The following is a 21,295-nucleotide window of genomic DNA, read 5'->3' as shown; positions in this document are numbered from 1 at the left end:
GTGTGGGGGAGGGGGCTTATGGGGATAATTCCCCCCACCTCCGAAATTTCGCCGCGCTGTTATGCACGCCTACCAAGGCAACCACCTCCGCGGGAAACCATCCTACGATTGTGTCTAGAACCCCAGGAATCCTGTCCGGAAAGCGCACCTACTCTCCCTTAATGGCCCGTTTCCCTCCTGGCATGCCTAACTCCTTTGCAAGGCCTTCATTTACGCAGGTGTTATGCGAGCTCGCGCTCCGCGACGGATAGTCGCTGCTCAGAACAAACTAGGGGACATTCATGGGCGAAACCGCAGGCCTGGCTGCTTCAGTACCTCAATGTAACCCGGGTCGCCGCCGGAAACAGTTGCGCGAACGACATCTCCTCCATATATCCCTCTAGATTGTGCGAATTTACCTGCGAATTCGCAGCTGCGGCGCCGTTCGTGCGACAAAATGATCTATTGCCCCAGGTACAAAATAGGTCGTTTTGACGCACAAGCGGAGCCGAAAGCAGGGAATTCGCCGGTAACTTCGCACCACATAGAACAGGCTTTCTGTATGAATGTAGACTTGTTGCCAGTGGCACTTTTCTTGCCCTGATCACAATATAATATTCTTTGTTTTTTCACCACAAGTGCACATCTTGATGCATTTTTTGTGTGACTAGTTTTGGTGCAATTATCCGCAGTATGCAACGGTTGACAAGCTGTTCCTATGCAATATATTGGCATAAAAGACAGCAGTGTTAAGGTTTGTCCCTAACCACCGCATGTGTGCAAAAATGAAAAAGAAAAGTCTTCGGTGACAAAGCGACTTCAAAATAAATACGTCCACTCACAAGTTGTTTTGTGTGTTTCCCGTTTATAATATCCGCTCCATGCTTGGTTAGTTTTAGATTCATTAGTTATTTACTTCCAAGTTTTTTGCTTCCATGTTTGTTAGACATATATGTTTATAATTGCTCTACACTTGCATATTCCTTGAAGTGTCATTTCTTCTTATGTACCCCCCCCCCCCCAAAACTGCGAGCAGTGATAGCAATTCTCCCACAATTTTCAAAACATGCGAATAATTTTTTGATGAAATGTCTTATTTTCCTTCTTCGCAACAGTTAATAGTTGTGTATTTTCAGTTATAGTTAATATTTTCAGGTATTAGTTATGTATATTATTCGTTAATAGTTATGTATTTATTATACGTATTCTTCTGCTGGTTTCGTGCGTTTTTGCTTACGAATTTCGTGAGATACTATTTATTTGATAGCGCAGCTGGTATAGCTAATTCCCCCCCCCCCCTTTTTTTTTTTCGCGTACGCATACAAAGAAAAGCTATTCAAATATAAGACAGAGTATACATTGCCCCTGGAGAAATGTCCTTCCAGCAATGCCTTTGTGTTTAGAAGTGAAGCCAACTTTAAAGAGATGGGTGTAAGTCTGGTATTTGTAAGTTGGCTTTGCAACATAGTGTGTTGATAATGAAGCCTGCTTACAAAAAAAAAAAAAAAAAAAAAAAAAAAAAAAACGCCACAACAGGCACGAACGCATTATAAGGAAATCACCAATTTCAATCAGGCTGTCGGTGATCTCCATCATAATGACGTCACTCTATTGTGAGAGATATTTTGCGCTGCCGCACTGCATTCACTTCATACCCATTGTCCAACGGCACTTCCTCTACCTTTTCCGCCACTCTGTTCCCGCCTTAACTTTTGCCGAGGCTTCACACAGATGGCTGTGTGGAAAAGGTCAAAACAGAGATAGAATTACCACTACAAAATTGATGGGGAAAGTCAAGAACGCCAGTGGCATCAAAGGTGTAGGTTCCTCAAAATAAGTGCAGCGCAAAACAGACAAAAACCAGAAAGTGACAGGGCAGTGATGGGAACTTGCTTCTAGTTATCAACCAACTAGCCTTGCATGTTTTGTTGGGTACCTGAAAACAAAACTGTATGGTTTTCGCTTATTCTCGGATGTCTCATCCAGTCATGAGGGGCAGTTCATATCCAATGGCCAGGTGATTATTTCTTTATTTACATTGATGGCAATACCTCGTTAAGGTGAAATTCCTGGAGGAGCTTTCTACACTGCTGTGGAACGCTGCAAATTATAAAGGAATTGAAGGTTAAACATATGGAAACTATGAATGGAAAGTCAGTGATATAGACACATCATATTTGCCGTTTTCTTAATTATTTTTCTTAAACAAAAACTGTTCGTTTTTAACTCATAAAAGAGTGTTGTAGGTTTCAAGGAAGCTGAATTTTAAGTACTGTAACACAAGACTTGTTGAACATGATTTTCACTGTGGCACTTGACAATGAAGAAACAGTAATGCAGACCAAGTCAAAAAAGCATAAAGACATTTCCGAACCCGTACGGGTTCCTTGTTTACAATGAGGCAAAAATTGACAAGTTTTGAATTTAAAGGTGAAGTTTGTGACGCAATGACAGCATGTATATCAATGGCAGTGTCCGTTCATTTCGATTCCCCGTATCGGAGTGCGTTTGTATGAAAGATGATTCCAGTAAAGGACGTGATGTCATGGTCAGTGACTGCATTACTGTTTCTTTATACAATACCTGACCAGACAAACTTTCATCGAACCCTTGACTGCACTTGACAATGTTACCAGGCCAGCAAGATTCAATACTACAAACACAAGCACAAAAAAACACACAAGAATGCACTTTAGTGTCGTAAGTGGCCACAATGGATGGCCAATACAGACGGTCACACAAGAAGCTGTGCAGCCCTGCCAACAGACCCCGTCAAACCACTTACCAGCCTTCTCGGAGAATATTGAAACGCCCTGGCATTGAGAAGTCGATGACAGTTGAGCCTGCTCTGTGCAAGCCAGACGCTGACAAATCCCCGCCGTCAAACACGGCATCTAGAAACGGCCACAGGCTCTGGAACTCCTGCAAGCAGGCAGAAGTGAGTGTGCATTGCTTTTTTTGCAGAAGCTGGGCTGCCTACCTGTATGTTGAGAGAGCTCATCTCGGAGCTCACGTTGGCACTTGTTAAGGCCAGGGGGCCTCCACACAGCTTGCTGGTCTGCCTAATGAAGTCACAGTCTGGGACCCGGACGCCCACAAGGTTTGTGAGGGGGTTCAAAGCTGGGTTGAGGCGCGGTGTTCGGCAAAAAACAGCTGTCACTGGTCCCGGAAAAAGCTGATGCAGCAAGCTTTCAGGAATGGAAACCTCCGCCCACCTGCCACATGAAAGAAAAAAAAAAGGGGAGAGGGGAGAAGCCATGGAGGGAGGCTTTGAAGTACCCAGCAAAACAGGGCCTGCCCTACATCATAACACTTCCACTAACAGTACATATCTTGACGTTGGTTGTTGCAGGGGTACGTATAACACCCAAATAAATGGCGGAATGTTTTCAAGATCTAGTTCAACAGCAAAGTTGTTACTGTCACTTTTGCCAGGATACTTCAGGACCCTGTAGTTGTCTGTAAACAACAACAAAGAAACCCTTCACAACCCGCTTTTCCTACACGGAAGCTAACGTCTGATGTGCATGCTCCTTACGGACGAAATGTGTGGCCTTCTTTTCTGACAACATCGATGTCGTTACTTAAGAGTAGGATGACCGCACTGGCTCTTGCCTACATGCATAATCTGTTGAGGCTAGTTTACGGTTCCAAAGTGTAGATGCTTCACCGCTGCAACACTAGTACCTACTGCGATATTTCGGAGGCGTCGTGTAAGCAGATTGCGATGGGCTTTCTGGCATCTCTCCTTTTGATTTGGAACAGCCGTTCTACGGACTCCGAGTGCTGCGCGAGGGCCGCCACGCCGTAAATTGTGTCAGTGGGAACGGCGATCACTCCGCCCGCTTTCAGGATGTGAGCCGCTTCCTCAGCAGCGCCGTGGCCTGCACGAAGAACAAGTTTCGTCTGGTAAGGTTGAAACTTGCTTACAAAGGGTGCAAGTTCATGCAATCGCGAGCTAAACGCACGTCAGACAGCAACAAGAGCATCTACTAAGATATGCAACGTGAGCGGAAATGTCTAAGCACGCGTGAAAATCAGGCATACGCGCCAACCTTGTACGCGCTGTCTGACGCAAGCGTTGCTACAAGCTGGAAGATCAATGTTCACACGTACCGTCCGGGTGTGTCGGCGACTTCACTGGTATTATCTTCAACGTGCTCGACATTGTATCTAATTTTTGCTTAGTCACACTGGCTGAGCACAATGTCCTCAAGGGCGCCTTTATTAAACTAGCGCGCATTATGAGACTATGTGCGAAGAAAATCAATCAATGCGCGACATGCAAGGAAACGACACGCGCAGTTCGCGTGGGCGCTGCCATGTTTAAACACTACAAGCACACCCCAAAAAATGTGAACAAAAATAGTTTTTAAAATATAAAAATGTATTAGTAAATTTAATTAATGCATTCTGGCTCAAAAAATATTTAAAAGGCGTTTTATGTACAAGTTTGGCTTCTTGGATACCGTAGAACTTTTTTTAGCCACTCTAGTTTTGCTGCTTCGCGTTTTAAAGCAGTCAAAATGGCAGCGGCCTCGTGTGAAGTCATGGATGAGGAACACAGCAAGCAAAGTTCGGACAAGCGCGGGTTTACAAGAAAGAAATGGAAAAAGCCGTCAAAAAACTTCAGTCGACGTGGTCAAAACGAATCTATGAAGAACTACAGAAAGAGGCAAACGAAAGGGCTCACAGAGATCGAAGAAATCAAAAGGCTCCAGAGCTCCTATGAAGACGTAAGTGTCTTTGCTTCTGCTAATAATTTGGGGATTGCTAGTTCGTGCCTTTTGGGTAAACCACACATCTGTGCGGCTTTGGGTTTAGTACTTTCGATTTAGATCGCACTTCCTAACAAAGGTTTCTTTCTTTGTAGTTCAACTATGAAACCGTGAAAACATTCAAGGACTTCCCGCTGTCAGCGAAGACACAGCTGGGTGAGTTGTGCTGCCACAGCAAGCGTTCTACTCCTAAAAAAACTCGCTGCTGTCTGTGGCTGCTAAATGATTCCTGCTCAGATTGTACAACAGATGGGGCGTGCCATGTTGTTGCGCAAAACGTGCTGGCATGTGGTCTAACGCACTTGTTGGAAACATCGTACTTCTGTTAAGTAGGCTGAGCTTCGATGTATTGATTCTAATTTATTGCACCACAAAATGTGGGTATACGTGGTTGTGTGCTAGACTAGACGTAAAGCGTAAATTCAGCAACAACTCTGCGGTGGAGGCTGAAGCAGCGGGCTGAAGCAGAAGACGATCATGTGGACATTAGGTCTCTTCGATTTGGCCTGCACTTTCTGCACGAGTTCAGGATGAGTTCAGCCAGTTCAGCGCAGGCGCCGCCACTGCAGAACCGGTCCTGCACTTTTGTCGTCTGCTTCTGCACCTCCTCCCTGGGAGGTGCAGGGAAAGCGTGAACTCATCCTGCACTCTCTGCACCGTCGGTAAATCGAAGAGAAAAGTGCAGGCGCCGCGCGCTGCACTCGAAAATCGAAGAGACGAGTGCTGCACTACCTGAATGAGTGCAGCGAGTGCAGTAAAATCGAAGACACCTATTATTTACTACGCTGATACGTCATGGTCGCTAACATCGCGCATATGTTTCTTTTTAATGACGTGTAATTCATTAGCTTCAAGAACTGGTGTTTATGCTCATGGTTTTGTTTATTGACTTAGATCACGAGCTAGCAACTACCAAAGTTACAATATAGTATGCTATAGGCTTCGTGCGCTGGTATGGTGGCGACACAAGCGCCTGAACAACCAGCGCCATCTACGGCCACTGGAGGCATTTGCCGGATGTTGTGGTCGCCGCTTGCGCCCTTCCCTGTACGCCCATGCTACGCTCCGATGACTGATTGCTCAAACCAGCGCGCACGTTTTAACGGTTTTAGAGAGCTGGGAGATATTGGAGAGTTTTAGCTGACCGTTTTTTACGGTTCGCTCCGCTTCGATAGCAAGCGGGAGCGCCATTGCGCATGCGTGCCACGCTTGTCTGCGAACGGCATTGGCTCCGGTTGCGCTGAGCGTGCCGCCGATACCGGAGCGGACCGTCGAAAACGGTTAGCTAAAACTCTCTATTGGCTTGTTTTCCTTTTTGTCTAAGAAAACCTCCAAACGCGGTCGCGAGCTACACGCCGCAAACGATGTTTACTGCGTCCGGGAGGAGCTAGCGAACGCAACGGACCCGTCCGATGTTTCCCGCAGTGGCGTTGGGCACATAACAGGCGCGACCCTGGGCTGCGACTTCTACTTAAAGGCGGGTACAGTGAATGGTTATGAGCTCTGTGGTAAACACGCCGCTCATGCATCTCTGCACTTTATTTTGAGTTCAGTGTGTCTAAGCGGGAAGCTGCACGCGCAAGGCCGGGTGCCACGGCTCGCGTAAATCTGCTGATGCAGTTGCTATGTTCGTCAACTCATAACGGTGAGCACCAGGCAGCTATTGCCAAATTTTAGCGCCGGTATCAACGCCGGTGTTCCAGCTATGTCCGAATCAGCGAAATGTTAGTCATATGGAGTTGGCCGCGATATCTGCGTTAAAGCAGCGGCCGAGGCCGCACGGGCAGAAGCTCTGCGCGTACACCTAGGAAAGGGTAAGCAGTGATGAGCACCATAATACAGAAGAGGAATAAACGATACAGATTGCTAAAGCATAAGCAACACGTAATGCTAAAATGCCGGGGAGGCATAAACTCAGCGACAAAAAAAAAAAAAAAAAAACGACCGACACCGTCACTGCTTCAAGATGATTGACGAACATATTAATGGCCCATTCGTTTAGCTGCGGTGGTTGCCTGTGGGATCACAGCAGTTTTGTGTCGACCGTTACGCTGCGTCATATTCTGTAGCACTCAGGTAAGATTGCTGGGGTGTATGCCAGCGCACTGAATTGTTCCCGATGAAGCTCGCGTTGCCTATGCAAGTTTCGCCGGCTGTCTCCCCTGCGAAGCTGATAACGGGCGTGCACAGAAACAAGATCCCCGAGCATAAACCACATTCACACAAAACAGCAAAACGAACGCTTACGGCCAGAAGTCGATCGGCGTTGTTTACATTGCTCGTCGCACTGCGCACGTTCATCGCTATCGCCTTTCCGCTTCATTTCAAGGGAACCGAGATAAACTATTTTTTCGTCAGCCTCCTCGCGACCTTTTTAAAATGTTGCGGGAGCCGTAGACCCAGCAATACATACAGAAATACGCACTACTAGCTCGACTTTTTCACAACGACTGCGGAATCTCCGCCCGGTACAGCCGCTCCTTCGGGCTGACCAACATCCGATTTCTGACGGCGCCGCTTCTCGGCGGCGCTGCGGTCGCGCTCGAAACACCAGTGCACGGAGCCTATAGGGTGTATTCACAGAGCCTTGGACCGCGCGGCAGCGCTACCTGCGCGGCGGCGGCGACGCCATATTTGAGGTTGCACTCCACCGTGCGGGCAGCGCGTTTCCCGACGTGAAACGTTGTTTGTGGCGTGGTGCTGGCAAGAACGTTCGTGTGGATGGTGTTTTTCTCTGTGTGATTCGTGTGTTTGAGAATGCCTGGTCGTAACGAGTAGCCAGCATTGTTTTCGCTGCGAAATTCCGGGTGCGCTGTGCCTAAGGAAGGAAGGTGCCTAAATGAAAGGCTGAAAGAGCACCACTACAAAGTAACCAAGGTAATCAGTGGCCACTTGGGCCTCCACTGTAGGGACTGCAGCGTTAGCGGATGCAGCCCTATTTTTTCTGAAACAAAGGTTATAGCAAAAAATAAGCATAAAACCACTAGAGAAATAATTGAAGCTGCCGAAATCGCCCGCCTAAAAGATAAATGCGTAAGCATGCCCTCTCTGACCCTCTCCCAAAAAGAATTAGATTTTTTGACCCCAGGTTAGTGCAGCACGTGTTTTTGTGGCGCAGAGCGAATGGTGATGTGTGACGACCAATGGTGATAAGAGACACTATCGTGTTAGTCTTGCTTTTCCTTGTATTTTTAACCGTGGTGGTATATATGTGCCCGAGTGGTAAAGAATAAACTGTTGTAAGTCAGCGCTGTGCGTGTCGTCTCCTTCTTCTCGTGTCTGTCAAATTTGCGCTGTTCCCCTTCTTTTAGTCATGAACCAACATGCCCAAGCCTCAGTCCTTGCAAGGTTCACGTCTACAACCGCAGACCCGAAGTAGGCCGAACGACGAAAGCAAGCGCGCCGTTTTTTGTTGTTGTTGTTGTTTCGAAGCGAAGGCCAGGGCAGTGCTTGAAGACGGTATGATTTCGTGCGACGAATGCAACTGTCCGATGGTTTGACAGGCGCTGCCAGCGGTGTGCATAACCCGGTCCGTTTTGGCGATTTCGCGCTATCTCGGTGTCATCCCCGTGCGCCGATTTCATTATTTCCTCCGTTGCTTGAAGCGACCGTGGCGCGAGTTGAGAAAATTTCTTCACCCAAGGCTGCGAGGGTATTTGATGTGGTGGTGGCGTGTGAGAGAGGAGCTGGTTTTACCATGCCACCCAGGCATGTTGCGCACTTCTTGAGTATGAGAAACGGTGAGGTGCTCTGGCGACAGTGTTCTGTGCGTTGAATGCACGAAGGTCGTCCATTTGAGCTCCTAATGAAGCGGAATAATTACGCACAGGGTCTGGGTGGAAACCATCGCGAGGTAAGTACGTGATAAAATTAGGTATGGTGGTGATGACCAAGATCCCACCAGTGATTTTCAAGTCTTTTCCTTTCGGTAAAGACGAAGTGGAAATTATAAGCAGAACAAGATTATGGAGCACGTACGCTTTGGCTACTTCGAAAGCAGCGCAGAGACAAGTGACAAAGGCTGCTCTAGTTTGTCCCTGCATACGTTAACGTTTTAGTGTCTGCGCTTTTTTTGAAGTAGTCAAACTGTGTACCCAGTGTCAAGCTTTAATGTCTGATCACGTAACACGCTTGGTCATTAGAGAACAGTCGAAGGCGACGAAGAAGAATTGGATCAATTTGGATGCCCGCAATTACCTGGGAAGCGATATTGCATGTACGCGTGCGTTCACCTCAACACTCGAAGTATAGCCCATGTTGAGGCTGGGAGGCCAGTATGGTTCGTCTCATCCATAAAGTACGCAGGCTACCTTAATTTGTGAACATTTCAAGCATGCCAATGTTTCAAACATGTGACGAGGTGCGAGGTGAAAGTTCCGGCGCCCATCGTCCCGGGGCCCACCTGGATGAAACTGGTTCCAACAGATTCGATACTGACTAGCCATATTATCGATAACTTCTTTGGGAATTTGTCGAATAAAGACAGACAGCCTTCAAGCACTGCCCTAGCCATTGCTTCGAAACAGTGAAAGGAAAAAAAAAATACACGGCGCGCTTTTCTTATTTTGTCGTGCGGCCTGCTTCGGGTCTGCGGTTGTAGGAGACCAGCGCAGTCCGGATTTTCGAAGTGAGAACAATGCTAACTATTCGGTAGGACGAGGCATTCGCAAACCCACGAATCACGCAGAAAAAACACCGTCCACGAACGTTCTTGCCAGCAGCACGCTGCAAACCACGTTTCGCGTCGGGAAACGCGCTGCCCGCGCGGCGGAGTGCAACCTCAAATATGGCGTCGCCGCCGCCGCGCGGCCCAAAGCCCTGTGAATACACCCTATACTTTCATCAAGCAATATATTTTACAGCTGCTGTCAGGAAAAAACACAAGAGAAGGTGTTCGTCGTCAGGCGATATAAATTTGAAGGGACACGAAAGTGCAAGGACAAGCGGGCCTCAATCAGTAGAATACAAGGCCCTGTATGCAAATATGTCACCCTTGGCAGCGGCAGTCGCTCATTATCGGAGAAAATGCCAGAAGATGAATGGTGTCACCACCTCGTGTGTTTTTTCCCACCAAGATTTGTAAATTTATCGGGATGGTGAAACAATTTCCAGAGCCTGTTTAAGTGTTTTTCTTTAAAATAAATGGGCAACTTTTCTTGAATGCATGTTTGTAATAATACTCAAACCATAGCTTTTAAACATCAGCAAGCAAGCTTGCCTCGTTGCCACATGCGTTAAGATTTGTTTGAGTTTTGATTTGCCTTCTAGTATTAATTTAATCGAAATATTTACTGGGTGAGTGTGGCACCCTTCTTACTGCCAGGTAGCCAGCGACAAAAATGGGAGGCTATTAACGGCAGCGACAAGGCAGCCGAACAATGTACCGGTTTTACTGCAAAAGTGTAATTTGTTTATTCTAATCTTTCCTGTCACGGTGCACATCCTGTTAATATTCTACTCAGATTGTAACTACCGTAAAGTTCAGAGAAAACGCCCTCTTCCGGAACGCCGCCCACCCCCCTTTTAGAGGTGAAATATTGAACACCCACCGTCTAAAATCGGTGGCTTTAGCGCCGATGAGTGAACAAAATAAATGTGAATCATCTATTCATGTGGTGATGCGATCACTTATTTGTCCTTTCCGCACCTGACCTGAATGCCCACCCATCTAATTTTTTTTTTTGATATCTCCGCAGTTTTGGTTGGCGGTGCGACCACTTTTTTGTAGTTTTTCGCACCTGACCCGAAAGTATGCCTATCCCTATTTTTCACTTGATATTTATTTATTTTATTTATTCACAATACCCCTGAAGGCCCCGTGAGGGGGTATTACATAGGGGGGTTACATAGCACACGTATTGTATTAGCGCAATAAAAGTAAGGTTAAAAAATTTAAAAAAAAATGCGGGACTGTTGAAACTGTAAATGCAAATGAATGCACACTGTAAGCTTGAAAAAAGTGATAATGCAAAATTCAATACATGATAGCAACAAAAAAGACAGGAATATAATACAAACGGTTCAAACTCAAGCACAACATGACGTACAACCTATTAGTGCAAGAACAACCAAAAAGAAAATACATAGCGAAAACAAAAATGTTCAGTGCACGTTTTGAGGGACGGAAAAGAAAAACCCACAAATGAGAGCAAAGTAGCTCCTGAATTAGTTCCTTGAATTTCGTGTTGCCTTTTTGAGAGGCGATATGAGATGGTAGATTATTCTATTAACTGTCACTGTATTTTGGGTAGGCGTTCTTTCTGAACTTGTGGTCAGTTGTGTCACTATTACGCCTGCTTTTATTTTTACAATACTGTACCCTGACTGTTACTATGTTAAGTTTTAATTGCTTTTTTTTTTAGCTTCTCCTATATGCAAATGAACTTATGACTACTTGCTACACCTTCTAGGGGACAGCACCACACAGGCTACACCACCTTTCTCAGTGCCATTTGGCCGCTTGTTTGGCTCTAATCACCACTCATGACAGGCCCTCTATGTCAGTAAAGAAATCCAGGAGAAGTGCCAACTTAAATATTTATTTTCAGCAAAACATTTGTTGTCGAACAATGACAGAAGCGCAGCAAAAAGTGTCACCTTTCATTTAGACAAAGAGTTGTTCATCCTTTTCTGTTCCTTTAAGGAGTTTCAAATCTTTGCTCACAACTTCTACAGGCTTGCAGGATGCTGGTTACATTACGCCAACGGAAATCCAGAAGCAAGCCATTGGACTTGCGCTCAGGGGCGTGGACATTCTTGGAGCTGCCAAGACTGGCTCTGGAAAGACTCTTGCATTTCTAATCCCAGTAAGAGTTCTTGTTATAACTGTGGCTAATATAAACCTGTTTTTACTGTGCTCCATAAAATTTTTCATTGCGCTTTATTTCTCACCAAATGTGCCAAATGAGAGAAATCTCAGTAGTACGAAAATTAACTGCAATAGTTGAACAAATAGTGCACAGACGGGATGAGAAAGTGAGATAGGAAGGAATGCTTTGTCTTGTTTCACTTTTTTTGCCTCACCTTTGTGCTATCTGTTCTATGATTTAACATGCTCCGACCCACACAGCTCACCCGCCATCCAAACACCAAAGGGACTCTGCAGCTGTGCTAATAGATTTCTTTGTCAGGTATCGCCAGTACAGGACGGGATTGCATGCTGTGCTTGTCGCAGCAGATTCCCCTTTTAGTCTCTTCTTTGCTTCTGTTGTGATTTTTCTTCAAGTGGTTGTTCAGAATGTTTATTGCTGCAACTGACAGGAACTTGGCCAGCAGTAGTGCACCACTTTTGTGGCATTACACGAGCAAGCAAATGATGCACAGATTGTGAAGAACGCCGGGAAAGAGAAAAATCCTTTGAGCAAGTTTCTGTTACCTGACATGTGACATCTGGCTTGGATATTTCATGGCCACTTAAACTCAAGATTGAATGCGCTTATTGACCGCATTTTAAAAGCACCTCAAATGCCGATAGATGTTGTGGGTGCCTTTTAGGTCTGCTGCAGATTTTTGATTCTGGAGAGTTCTGAGGGAAATTTACATCATACTGAGTTTTTATTTGCTGTTACCACCTTGCAGCCTTAGAAATTTAGTGCGGTCTCACACCATGGGCAAAATTACTTGAGTAACCCTGAGAAATTTTTTTATTTTTTTTTTCTACTGTGAAGCAGTTAGGACTACCTACACTTAAATGTTCAGTGTCTATTGTCGTCAAGCAGCTGCAACAGAGCACGTGCCTCATAATGCAAGATGCTACATGTGCCTGCATTCACACTTAAGATGTGAGGCCAAGTCAAAATCGCGAAATTTTTTCAAAATGTCAATTTCTTGTTTTCCCATTTGTTAGATGTGAAATTTATTGGGCATCATATTGCTGGAAAAAGTTTCTTCCTACACAGTTTCCTTCAAAAGATACATAAAAAATGTAAACCCACTAGGCGTCTATGAAACTGAAACTGCCAGTTTTGTGTGCAACACAAAAGTGCCCTGGTTTGGAGTTTTTAGCTCGTTGTTTAACAGTTGTATCACGTACAAAATGCAATAATGCCCTAATAGTGTTTTCAACACTTTATTTATCAATCAAAATCAAACTTCTCACCACGCAGATGCACGATGTTCCGCACTTGTTGTTTACGCTCTGGAGTCTTCATGCGCGTGTCGAAGGAGCTTTGGATTGTGCTCACTCTCTGTCGCTTGCTTTTTCTTACGGGCAGTCAAAGTATGAGGAAGTTTAGAGTGCAAATATTCACAAAAAGAAAAACCAAATACCAAAAATGCATGATCAGCCGTGCACTGCAAAGACATCCTGTCAGAGCACTGATTCTGCAAAGCAGGCTAGAAAAAAAAAGGCAAAGTGCCACACGAGCAAACTCAGACACAAGCAAGACCCAAGAAGGAAGTAGCTACAAATGTGCGGAATTTTAGCTCTCCTGATCATCTTATGTAAGCACTGCTCTTGTTTGAAATCTTTTTTGTTGATTTCTCAGAATGTTTTGGCGATTTCTCCAGACGCGAACATTCATAACTTTTTTTCCTACTAACGATTTTTTCGTGAAACTTGGCACAATTCTTCCTCACATTATTGGGTGTGCAATGAACCTCAAGAAATAAAATCGAGCCACAAGTTTTGATATGGCCACCTTTTACACAAAGGTCCTCCTGATTGAAACATTGTCTTTTGGTTATTTCATCACTATGCTTTGAGGATTCATATGATCTCATTACTTTTGGTTCATTGTACAGGCCAAAGCCTCCCCTATATTACTACTGAAAATTGTGTGTTTTCATGGAGTTAAATTATAGTTATGAGTGTTGGCATGAGACCAACATTTAATACAATTTTCAAACAAAAAATATAAATAAAAATAGGACATACTTTATATGGCTCCCATGGGCCTAAAAAAGTGTGCTTTATGATGTAGACCAAAAACCTGCATTGTTTATCTTTTTAAAAAAAAAAATTTCCCCAGCACTTGGCCTCATACCTTAAAGCTGTCAACTGTAATTGCGAATCAGTCCAGTCAGCATCTGCTGCTCTCGTACAGGTGACATGTCCCAGTCACGAGATGCTGTGCATGTGCAGAACGGGCTAAAAAGCGCGAAACAACAAAAATGTTTTCCAGTAGTCTGAAGTGGTTGAGAAATAGAAGGCAGCGCCTGGCAATGGGTTGCCCATAATAAGCGTACAGCCTTTGTGCTTCAAGCTGTCAACTGTGCCTGTGGGTATTCCACTCACAACAAAATGCAGCAGCGCATTTCGCAAGTGCACTTCATTACATACCTAACTGCTTTGCAATCCTATCATTAGGAAAATGGTGCAACAGTGTTCTTTCTTCTAAAGCAGGTGTTGCTGAAGTCTGCCACAGTTTTCTGCACACACAATTTCTTTTTGCATTTATGTCTGTTGTAGGAGGATAACCTTAAATGCTGCTAATTGTGTGTGTTCGTGACATCTCATGTCTGTTTTCACAACATTGCAGTCCGTCCCAAAGAAAGCACTCCGTAGTGTTGGAGAATTGTTCTGATTGGTTCACACCTTCGATGTTTTCCTTTCCAAGGTCCTGGAAAAGCTGTATTGTGAAAGGTGGGCCCGGAACTACGGTATTGGAGCACTGGTCATAACGCCCACTCGGGAGCTGGCGTACCAAATCTTCGAGGTGCTCAAGAAGATCGGCAACCACCACGACTTCTCAGCTGGCCTTGTTATAGGTGGCAAGGTGCGCCGAATTCATTCAATTAGGCTATTTTCATGGTTGCCCCTTTTAAGTCTGCCTGTGTTTCTTTCTCTCTCTTTTCTTTTTAGTTTTGTGAAGTGAAGTGAAGTGAAGATCACCCTTGGGTCCTCCCATGTTCTCTCTGCTGCAGGACCTGAAGTTCGAGAGCAAGCGAATGGACTCGTGCAACATCGTCATCTGCACCCCAGGCCGCCTGTTGCAGCACATGGACGAGAACCCCCTGTTTGATGCCACCCAGCTGCAGATTCTGGGTTGAGTGTGGCCGTTGTTATAGGCTTTTATCTCCCCTTCTTCCTCTGCATGCACGCACGCACGCACGCGCACACACACACACACACACACACACACGAATCTTTGTCAGTGGGAAATAGCAGATTTTACTGCATGTTACAAAATGCAAAATCGGCACTATTCTTTGCGTAGTGGTTTCGCAATAAAAAAACACAAAAATGAAGCAAAATACATAGATCCACAGTTGTGTCCCCAGACATTTTGATGCCTCAAAAACAAATAAAAATGATCCCTTTCATCCCCGCCCCCATTTTTTTTTCTGAACAATAATGCTCTTAGTGAGCATACCTTGAGTCCTTGTCTTAAAGGAGCCATGAAGAGAAAACACAAGTTTGGTTCATTCAAAAGATTGTCTCGTTAGAATCATACTGACACCACTTTTAACGTAAACTTCGCTCAAATAAGCAGAAGCAGACGCAAATTAGGTAGAACTTACAAACTAGACGAACGAGCGATTTGCGCTTAAATTTAGGGCACATTCTTTACAAAGCAATAAGAATGATGGGATAAACAGTGGAAGTTACGAAAGCACATGTAAACATAGAAGTACTGATGCGTTCTGCTGTTCGTACTGCGCACAGCATGCTTGGTTTCGCTGCACAGCACACGGGGCTTGGGGTTGTCTCAGACGACACTGGCCGATTGACGCAAGCAACGGTGTCTTACGTGACCCCATTTGTCGAGCGAGCACTGTTTCAGGGAACGAATATTTTCTCCCAGAACAAAAACAAGCCAGGTTTAAATGCGGGCAAAAACAAACCAAACGCTTGCCACGGTATGGTGGCGCCATCTATGTTACGGAACGTAAAGAAACGCGGGAACAAACCAACACCGCTGTACAGGGTGGAGACAACCTTTGAACGGTCCCGTGCCGCCGCAATTGGGCCAACGGGCTCAACGCGTTATTCTTTTCTTTTCCCACCAGACCTAGCAACGCGTACAGACAATATGATTCAAACTTCTTCAGTAAACCGCGTTGTGGCGATAATTTTAGCGCGGTTTTGACACAATGACTTGCTTCGGCGGCGAGCGAGCAACCGAAAATGGCGGCGCCAGCGTATACGTGTCTCTACCCTGTACGGCGGATGCGTGAATGAAGGTACTCTAGGCTGCAGAGCGGTCGGTTTCAGTGATGTCACTTGGGACCACGAAAACGCACGATTGAGCGGGAAAATCAAAATTTCAACCTAAATTGTTTAATTTCTCAGTGAATAAAGCACCGTTTGTATCCGGACAAGCGCTTTGGGCACTATAAAACACGAAATCTTTCGAATAAAACCAACTTGCATTTTCTCTTCATGGCTCCTTTAAAGATAGTGTGATTAACGTGGAAAACTGGGCGTGTTAGTACATAATCTAGGCAAAACAGCGCAAAAAGTACAAAGACAGAGAGCAATACACGACAGGAACTGTGCTGAACTATCAACTCGTTTTACTTTGAGAGGGAGGCAATATATAGAGCGGTCCAACCTAAGGTTTATCTGTGCATGCATAGAAAATTTAGTTCTTTCTCAGACAAGTTGATAGAGGCCACGCTGACGCATGCCTCACAAAGCGTTAAGATCCATTCCGATTCTACGATTTCACGTGAGAGCCACGATTTGCACTTTCTAATGAAGGAAGTGTGTTGTAATTCTGGCAAACAGCCCTTGCAATTCAAACAATGGCTTGCCAGGAAGCTCTCTGCATCTTTCCCCTCCCGCACATTTTTTACATTGTTTACGTGCTCCCTCAGCCTATCGTTGACGCACCTCCCGCATCACAGTCCTTGTCATGTATCTCTCTCTGTCTTAGTCTTTTTCTGCGCTGTTTTGCCTAGAAGATAGTGTGACGTTTGTCACGCTGTCAGTCGGATAAGGAAATTTGGTTCCAATGGTTCAAACTAGCCTCGCAATTTGCAATGCAATTAACCCAGCGGTTTAAGTTTCAACTTTGCAGGCAGTGCCTGCTCCACTTGAAGCGGCCCCACTTGCGGCTGTAACTGTGGCCCACTGTTTCAGTACTGGACGAAGCGGACCGTATTCTCGACCTGGGCTTCCAGCAGACTGTGAATGCCATCATTGAGAACATTCCTCTTGAGCGGCAAACGTTGCTCTTCTCAGCCACACAAACCAAGTGAGTCCTCCTCCCACTCCTCTCGTTGCTCTCTGCCTACCGTGTGGGCCTTGGCATTTTCCCAGAGCTCGCTTCGACCCACAGATCGGTCAAGGACCTGGCTAGGCTGAGCTTGAAAGATCCAGCTTACGTGTCAGTTCACGAGCACGCCAAGTTCACCACCCCTGAAGGCCTCACACAGGTGAGCTGTTTGCTCTGGGTCTGAATCTAGCACTCACATGTGGCTTTGTAAACTGGGGTACATAGTGGCAGTTATTTTCAAGTAATTAGGGGTAAATCTGATGGTGTTTCCTTTATTAGCTGCATTTCAATTGTGATTATGAATGTTGGCTTGCAGGTGGGAACTTAGTCTTGCTGCATGTTTGCCCTACTTGGCCTTTCTAAGGAACATGGTGTACCAAGCTTTACAATGCTGGTCATGCCAGGTGTCGTGTGACATGCTTTGATGGGATTTCTTTTTCTCTTTCTGCTAAGAGAAACAATATAAAGAGGCATCACACTGGGTAGGCAAATCGCCTGCTGTGCCATGGGGAAAGTGACGTACCTTTAACCCTTTGAGGGTCGAATTTTTTCGTCAAATGCGAAAAAATTCGACCCCCCTGGGACGATTTTTTTTTATTGCTGGTTTAAATTCTTCGGATTAATCTATTTTGAGAAAAAATTTTCGTAATTTTTTTAGGGTGACCATAAAGTGACAAAAAAATCGTTTGTGTTGTTATATACAGGGTAGTTTCAGATAAGGTCGAACAAAGCATGGCTGGTCGACCTCTTCAATTCGCTTGAAATTTTTTTACCTCATTCCCGCATGTATGTAATGTGCGGATTCACAAATATTTTCGGGGGAAAAAATTTTGGCCGACTGAAAAAAAATTTGGAACCCACCCGCGTGGACCCCGGCCGCTACCTGCCCATTCGCCGCGGCCAAATTTAGCGACGTTTAGCAAAAAATATACTAATCAGGCGGGAATGGTAATTTTTATGCTTAATCTACGCCTGGTGTACATTTCGCGCCCAAAATATCGTTGGCTAGGAGAACATATATTTTTTGTAATAAATTTCCAAATCTTGCTCAGAGCGCATTTTGTTGTGTACTTTGCGGGCCAGTATTATCGTAAGTAATGAAGCTAGAGCGTTAAAATTTGAGTGAGGGCTGCTCCTGGCAAGCAGAAATAAGGGCCGTAAATATCGTGTCTGTGCACACTACGGTTAAAAAGTTAACGGCGCACAATTGTGAAGAAAAAACTAAAACACTCCGAGTTCAGAGGCTTATTAAAAAAAAAACACTTCTTCGATTTTGCTGAAATTCTCCCCAGATGTTAACCTGTGAATGTACTTCAATGATCATTAAAAACATGTTGCATCATTTTGTTCCTGACGCGCCTACAGCGCGAGAAAAAAGCCTGGTCGGCCAGGTCTTCACAAGATCCTGAGACACGAAACAGTGAGAGCAACTTCCAGTGAATGTGCAGACGTTTGATAATTTTTTTGTACCAAAGGCAAACTGTTACTTATTGATAGTATTACAGAGAATTCAGAAGCAAAACTGAAATTTTTATGTGAATTTTGGAACGAAAATAAACAATTCTGCGCACCGCTAAACGTGTACTCTTCGAAGAAAAAACGGAGGAACTCCAGATTCACACGCATTTAAAAAAAAAAAACCCTTCTCTGAGTTTTATGAAGCTTTCCACGGATATTTTCCTCCTACTTTAATTGCGTGAGCCATTAAAAAAACTCGCATCATTTTGATCACTGAAAAGCAAAAGAGCCTTGTCAAGCATGCTCGTCACAAGGAGCTGAGACATAAAACGACGATTGTGACTTTCTGCAGATTTCCCTTATTTATTTTGTAGAAAGGGCAGAATATCTTGTGAGATAAGGAGAATAGAATAGCCAAGAAACATTAACGAAGTCAACGTTTGAAATGACAGCGTTCTATCGGCACCCCATTAATACCGTGCAGCTACTAGCTGTTTATTTACACGTTGCTTGCTGCATCAATGTTCACAGTTTCCTCAAAGTGGCACAAACAGTCCGCGCTGCACATAGTTTGCATATATCTGCTTCTGATGACTTCCTTAAACGCCACACGTGCCAGGACTGTATGTCGGGAAAGGCACGCACTGTTCGCTATTCTTCCTTTTTTGTTTCGCGATAGCTGGAAACTTCGTTCCCCTCGAGATGAAGTGAACGCCCTTGATCTTCTCAGACAACACAGTTACCATGTCTTTTGCCGTCTGAATCGCATTTCTTAGTGGTTCTCTTAGGTTGTAAAGTGTCGCCTGATGTTTGACGATTCCCCCAACTCCGTCGCAGGCATTCTTTCCGTGCCCTGTTGCGGAGAATATCCATTGCGTTTCATGAAGCTGGTGAAACGCAATGAAACTCATGAAGCTGGTGCCTGTTTTTAAAGTGACTGGCAGCTCCGTCACTCACATAAGTCACCTTGGAGTACAGTGGCAGATTGTCGTCTACCCACAGCCTGATTTTTGCTAAAGCCAAGCAGGCATGCGTAGAGTCATGGCAGACGTCATCGCTTGCAACCACAAAACTATGACAAAAGAGACTGAGTAACAAGATACAAAAAGAATAATAAAATCAGAATACTTAAAAGGAATAATAAAAAGTGATGAAATGAAGATTAAAATGCGACCGTAGTCAAATAGTGGGGAGGTAGCGCAAGGCACTCTCCCAATGTGACAGAACTGAAAACTTGTAACCGTTCGAACGCATGCAGCCCCTTTTCTTCCAGTCCCCACTTTCGCTCTTTCTGTAAGCCAAGTCCCCGCCCCCGCATACGGTTGAAAAAGCCCTAAAAATACTAGAGTCAAACAAAAAAATGAAGATCCCACATGTGTCGTCCCGGACCCCACCGGGCTCAAGGGCGTTTGCCTTCCTTGTTTGGTCGCTAATTCGGTAATTGAACCAGTGTGTCCGGAGAAGGACCGAAGAGGGGCATGCTACCTGGAGACGTTACCCGCGCCGGGGTCGTGTGTGGCCGATGTCCGTTTGTAATACTTGCCATGTGTGCTGCCGACCGGACGGGCTTCCGTTGAACCGTTGATTTCAGGCGAACGAAAGTTACGTCCAGGCGAGTTAAAAAACAAGACTGCGTGCATCTTGTCAAATAGGTGATCTTATGAACCAAATACAGCGCATCACGGCAGCAGTGCGCACAAAAAAAGAGCGCTGATAATGTAAGACAAAGAGTGACCGCGGTTGGGGAAATCTAGAGGAAGCTATAAAAATAGACCCGAAAACCTTCAAATTGCGCGTTTTACCACCATACATTGCAGCGGTTTCGCCACCGCACGACTGTATCCGCGCTGTGCTTAGAATGACGCACGATATTTCTAGGGCTCACACAAGTACGTTTAGAGGAAAATATCTGTGGAATGCTTCATAAAACTCAGAGAAGGGTTTTTTTTTAAATGCGCGTGAATCTGGAGTTCCTCCGTTTTTTCTTCGAAGAGTACACGTTTAGCGGTGCGCAGAATTGTTTATTTTCGTTCCAAAATTCACATAAAAATTTCAGTTTTGCTTCTGAATTCTCTGTAATACTATCAATAAGTAACAGTTTGCCTTTGGTACAAAAAAATTATCAAACGTCTGCACATTCACTGGAAGTTGCTCTCACTGTTTCGTGTCTCAGGATCTTGTGAAGACCTGGCCGACCAGGCTTTCTTCTCGCGCTGTAGGCGCGTCAGGAACAAAATGATGCAACATGTTTTTAATGATCATTGAAGTACATTCACAGGTTAACATCTGGGGAGAATTTCAGCAAAATCGAAGAAGTGTTTTTTTTTTAATAAGCCTCTGAACTCGGAGTGTTTTAGTTTTTTCTTCACAATTGTGCGCCGTTTACTTTTTAACCGTAGTGTGCACAGACACAATATTTACGGCCCTTATTTGTGCTTGCCAGGAGCAGCCCTCACTCAAATTTTAACGTTCTAGCTCCATTACTTACGATAATACTGGCCCGCAAAATACACAACAAAGTGCGCTCTGAGCAAGATTTGGAAATTTTTTTACAAAAAATATATGTTCTTCTAGCCAACGATATTTTGGGCGCGAAATGTACACCAGGCGTAGATTAAGCGTAAAAATTACCATTCCCGCCTGATTAGTATATTTTTTGCTAGACGTCGCTAAATTTGGCCGCAGCGCATGGGCAGGTAGCGACCGGGGTCCACGCGGGTGGGTTCCAAATTTTTTTCCAGTCGACCAAAATTTTTTCCGCCGAAAATATTTGTGACTCCGCACATTACATACATGCGGGAATGAGGTAAAAAAATTTCAAGTGAATTGAAGAGGTCGACCAGCCATGCTTTGTTCGATCTTATCTGAAATGACCCTACATGTGGTTTATTTATGAGTAACACAAGAAAAATTCTAAAT

General features: G+C 44.9%; 2 protein-coding genes across 2 annotated transcripts in view; one reads left to right on the top strand and one right to left on the bottom strand.

Annotated features, from left to right (window-relative positions):
* Positions 1-1,921: 1,921 nt before the first annotated feature.
* Positions 1,922-4,319, bottom strand: Tcs1 (Threonyl-carbamoyl synthesis 1). Its single transcript, XM_077682957.1, has 5 exons — positions 4,096-4,319; positions 3,671-3,863; positions 2,960-3,194; positions 2,765-2,901; positions 1,922-2,079 (listed from the first exon to the last, which is right to left on the bottom strand). The coding sequence occupies exons 1-5, from the start codon at positions 4,220-4,222 to the stop codon at positions 2,013-2,015; spliced, it is 759 nt and encodes a 252-aa protein (XP_077539083.1). The 5' UTR covers positions 4,223-4,319; the 3' UTR covers positions 1,922-2,012.
* Positions 4,320-4,488: 169 nt separating this feature from the next.
* The window catches only part of LOC144152746 (putative ATP-dependent RNA helicase DDX10), a 32,815-nt gene continuing 16,008 nt past the window's right edge, over positions 4,489-21,295 (top strand). The window contains exons 1-7 of the mRNA XM_077684172.1: positions 4,489-4,715; positions 4,853-4,913; positions 11,433-11,563; positions 14,315-14,473; positions 14,622-14,742; positions 16,783-16,897; positions 16,982-17,078. Of these exons, the coding sequence (XP_077540298.1) occupies positions 4,506-4,715; positions 4,853-4,913; positions 11,433-11,563; positions 14,315-14,473; positions 14,622-14,742; positions 16,783-16,897; positions 16,982-17,078 (894 nt within the window). The 5' untranslated portion in view covers positions 4,489-4,505. The remainder of the gene's footprint in view (positions 4,716-4,852; positions 4,914-11,432; positions 11,564-14,314; positions 14,474-14,621; positions 14,743-16,782; positions 16,898-16,981; positions 17,079-21,295) is intronic.

This window comes from Haemaphysalis longicornis, unplaced genomic scaffold (assembly GCF_048455015.1).
Source record: "Haemaphysalis longicornis isolate Haplotype H1 unplaced genomic scaffold, Haemaphysalis longicornis Haplotype H1 scaffold_9, whole genome shotgun sequence".
Lineage (NCBI taxonomy): Eukaryota > Metazoa > Arthropoda > Arachnida > Ixodida > Ixodidae > Haemaphysalis > Haemaphysalis longicornis.
The sequence above is the reverse complement of the archived record's forward strand: the minus strand, read 5'-3'. Positions and strand labels throughout refer to the sequence as shown.

What these genes read in the sequence shown, in the direction of transcription:
- Tcs1 (XM_077682957.1), bottom strand. Translation starts at nt 4,222, where the DNA reads ATGCGCGCTAGTTTAATAAAGGCGCCCTTGAGGACATTGTGCTCAGCC. An exon ending in GTCGCCGACACACCCGGACG is followed by an intron (nt 3,864 to 4,095) that starts GTACGTGTGAAC and finishes TTCTTCGTGCAG; the next exon opens with GCCACGGCGCTGCTGAGGAA. An exon ending in GACGCCTCCGAAATATCGCA is followed by an intron (nt 3,195 to 3,670) that starts GTAGGTACTAGT and finishes TTCATGTGGCAG; the next exon opens with GTGGGCGGAGGTTTCCATTC.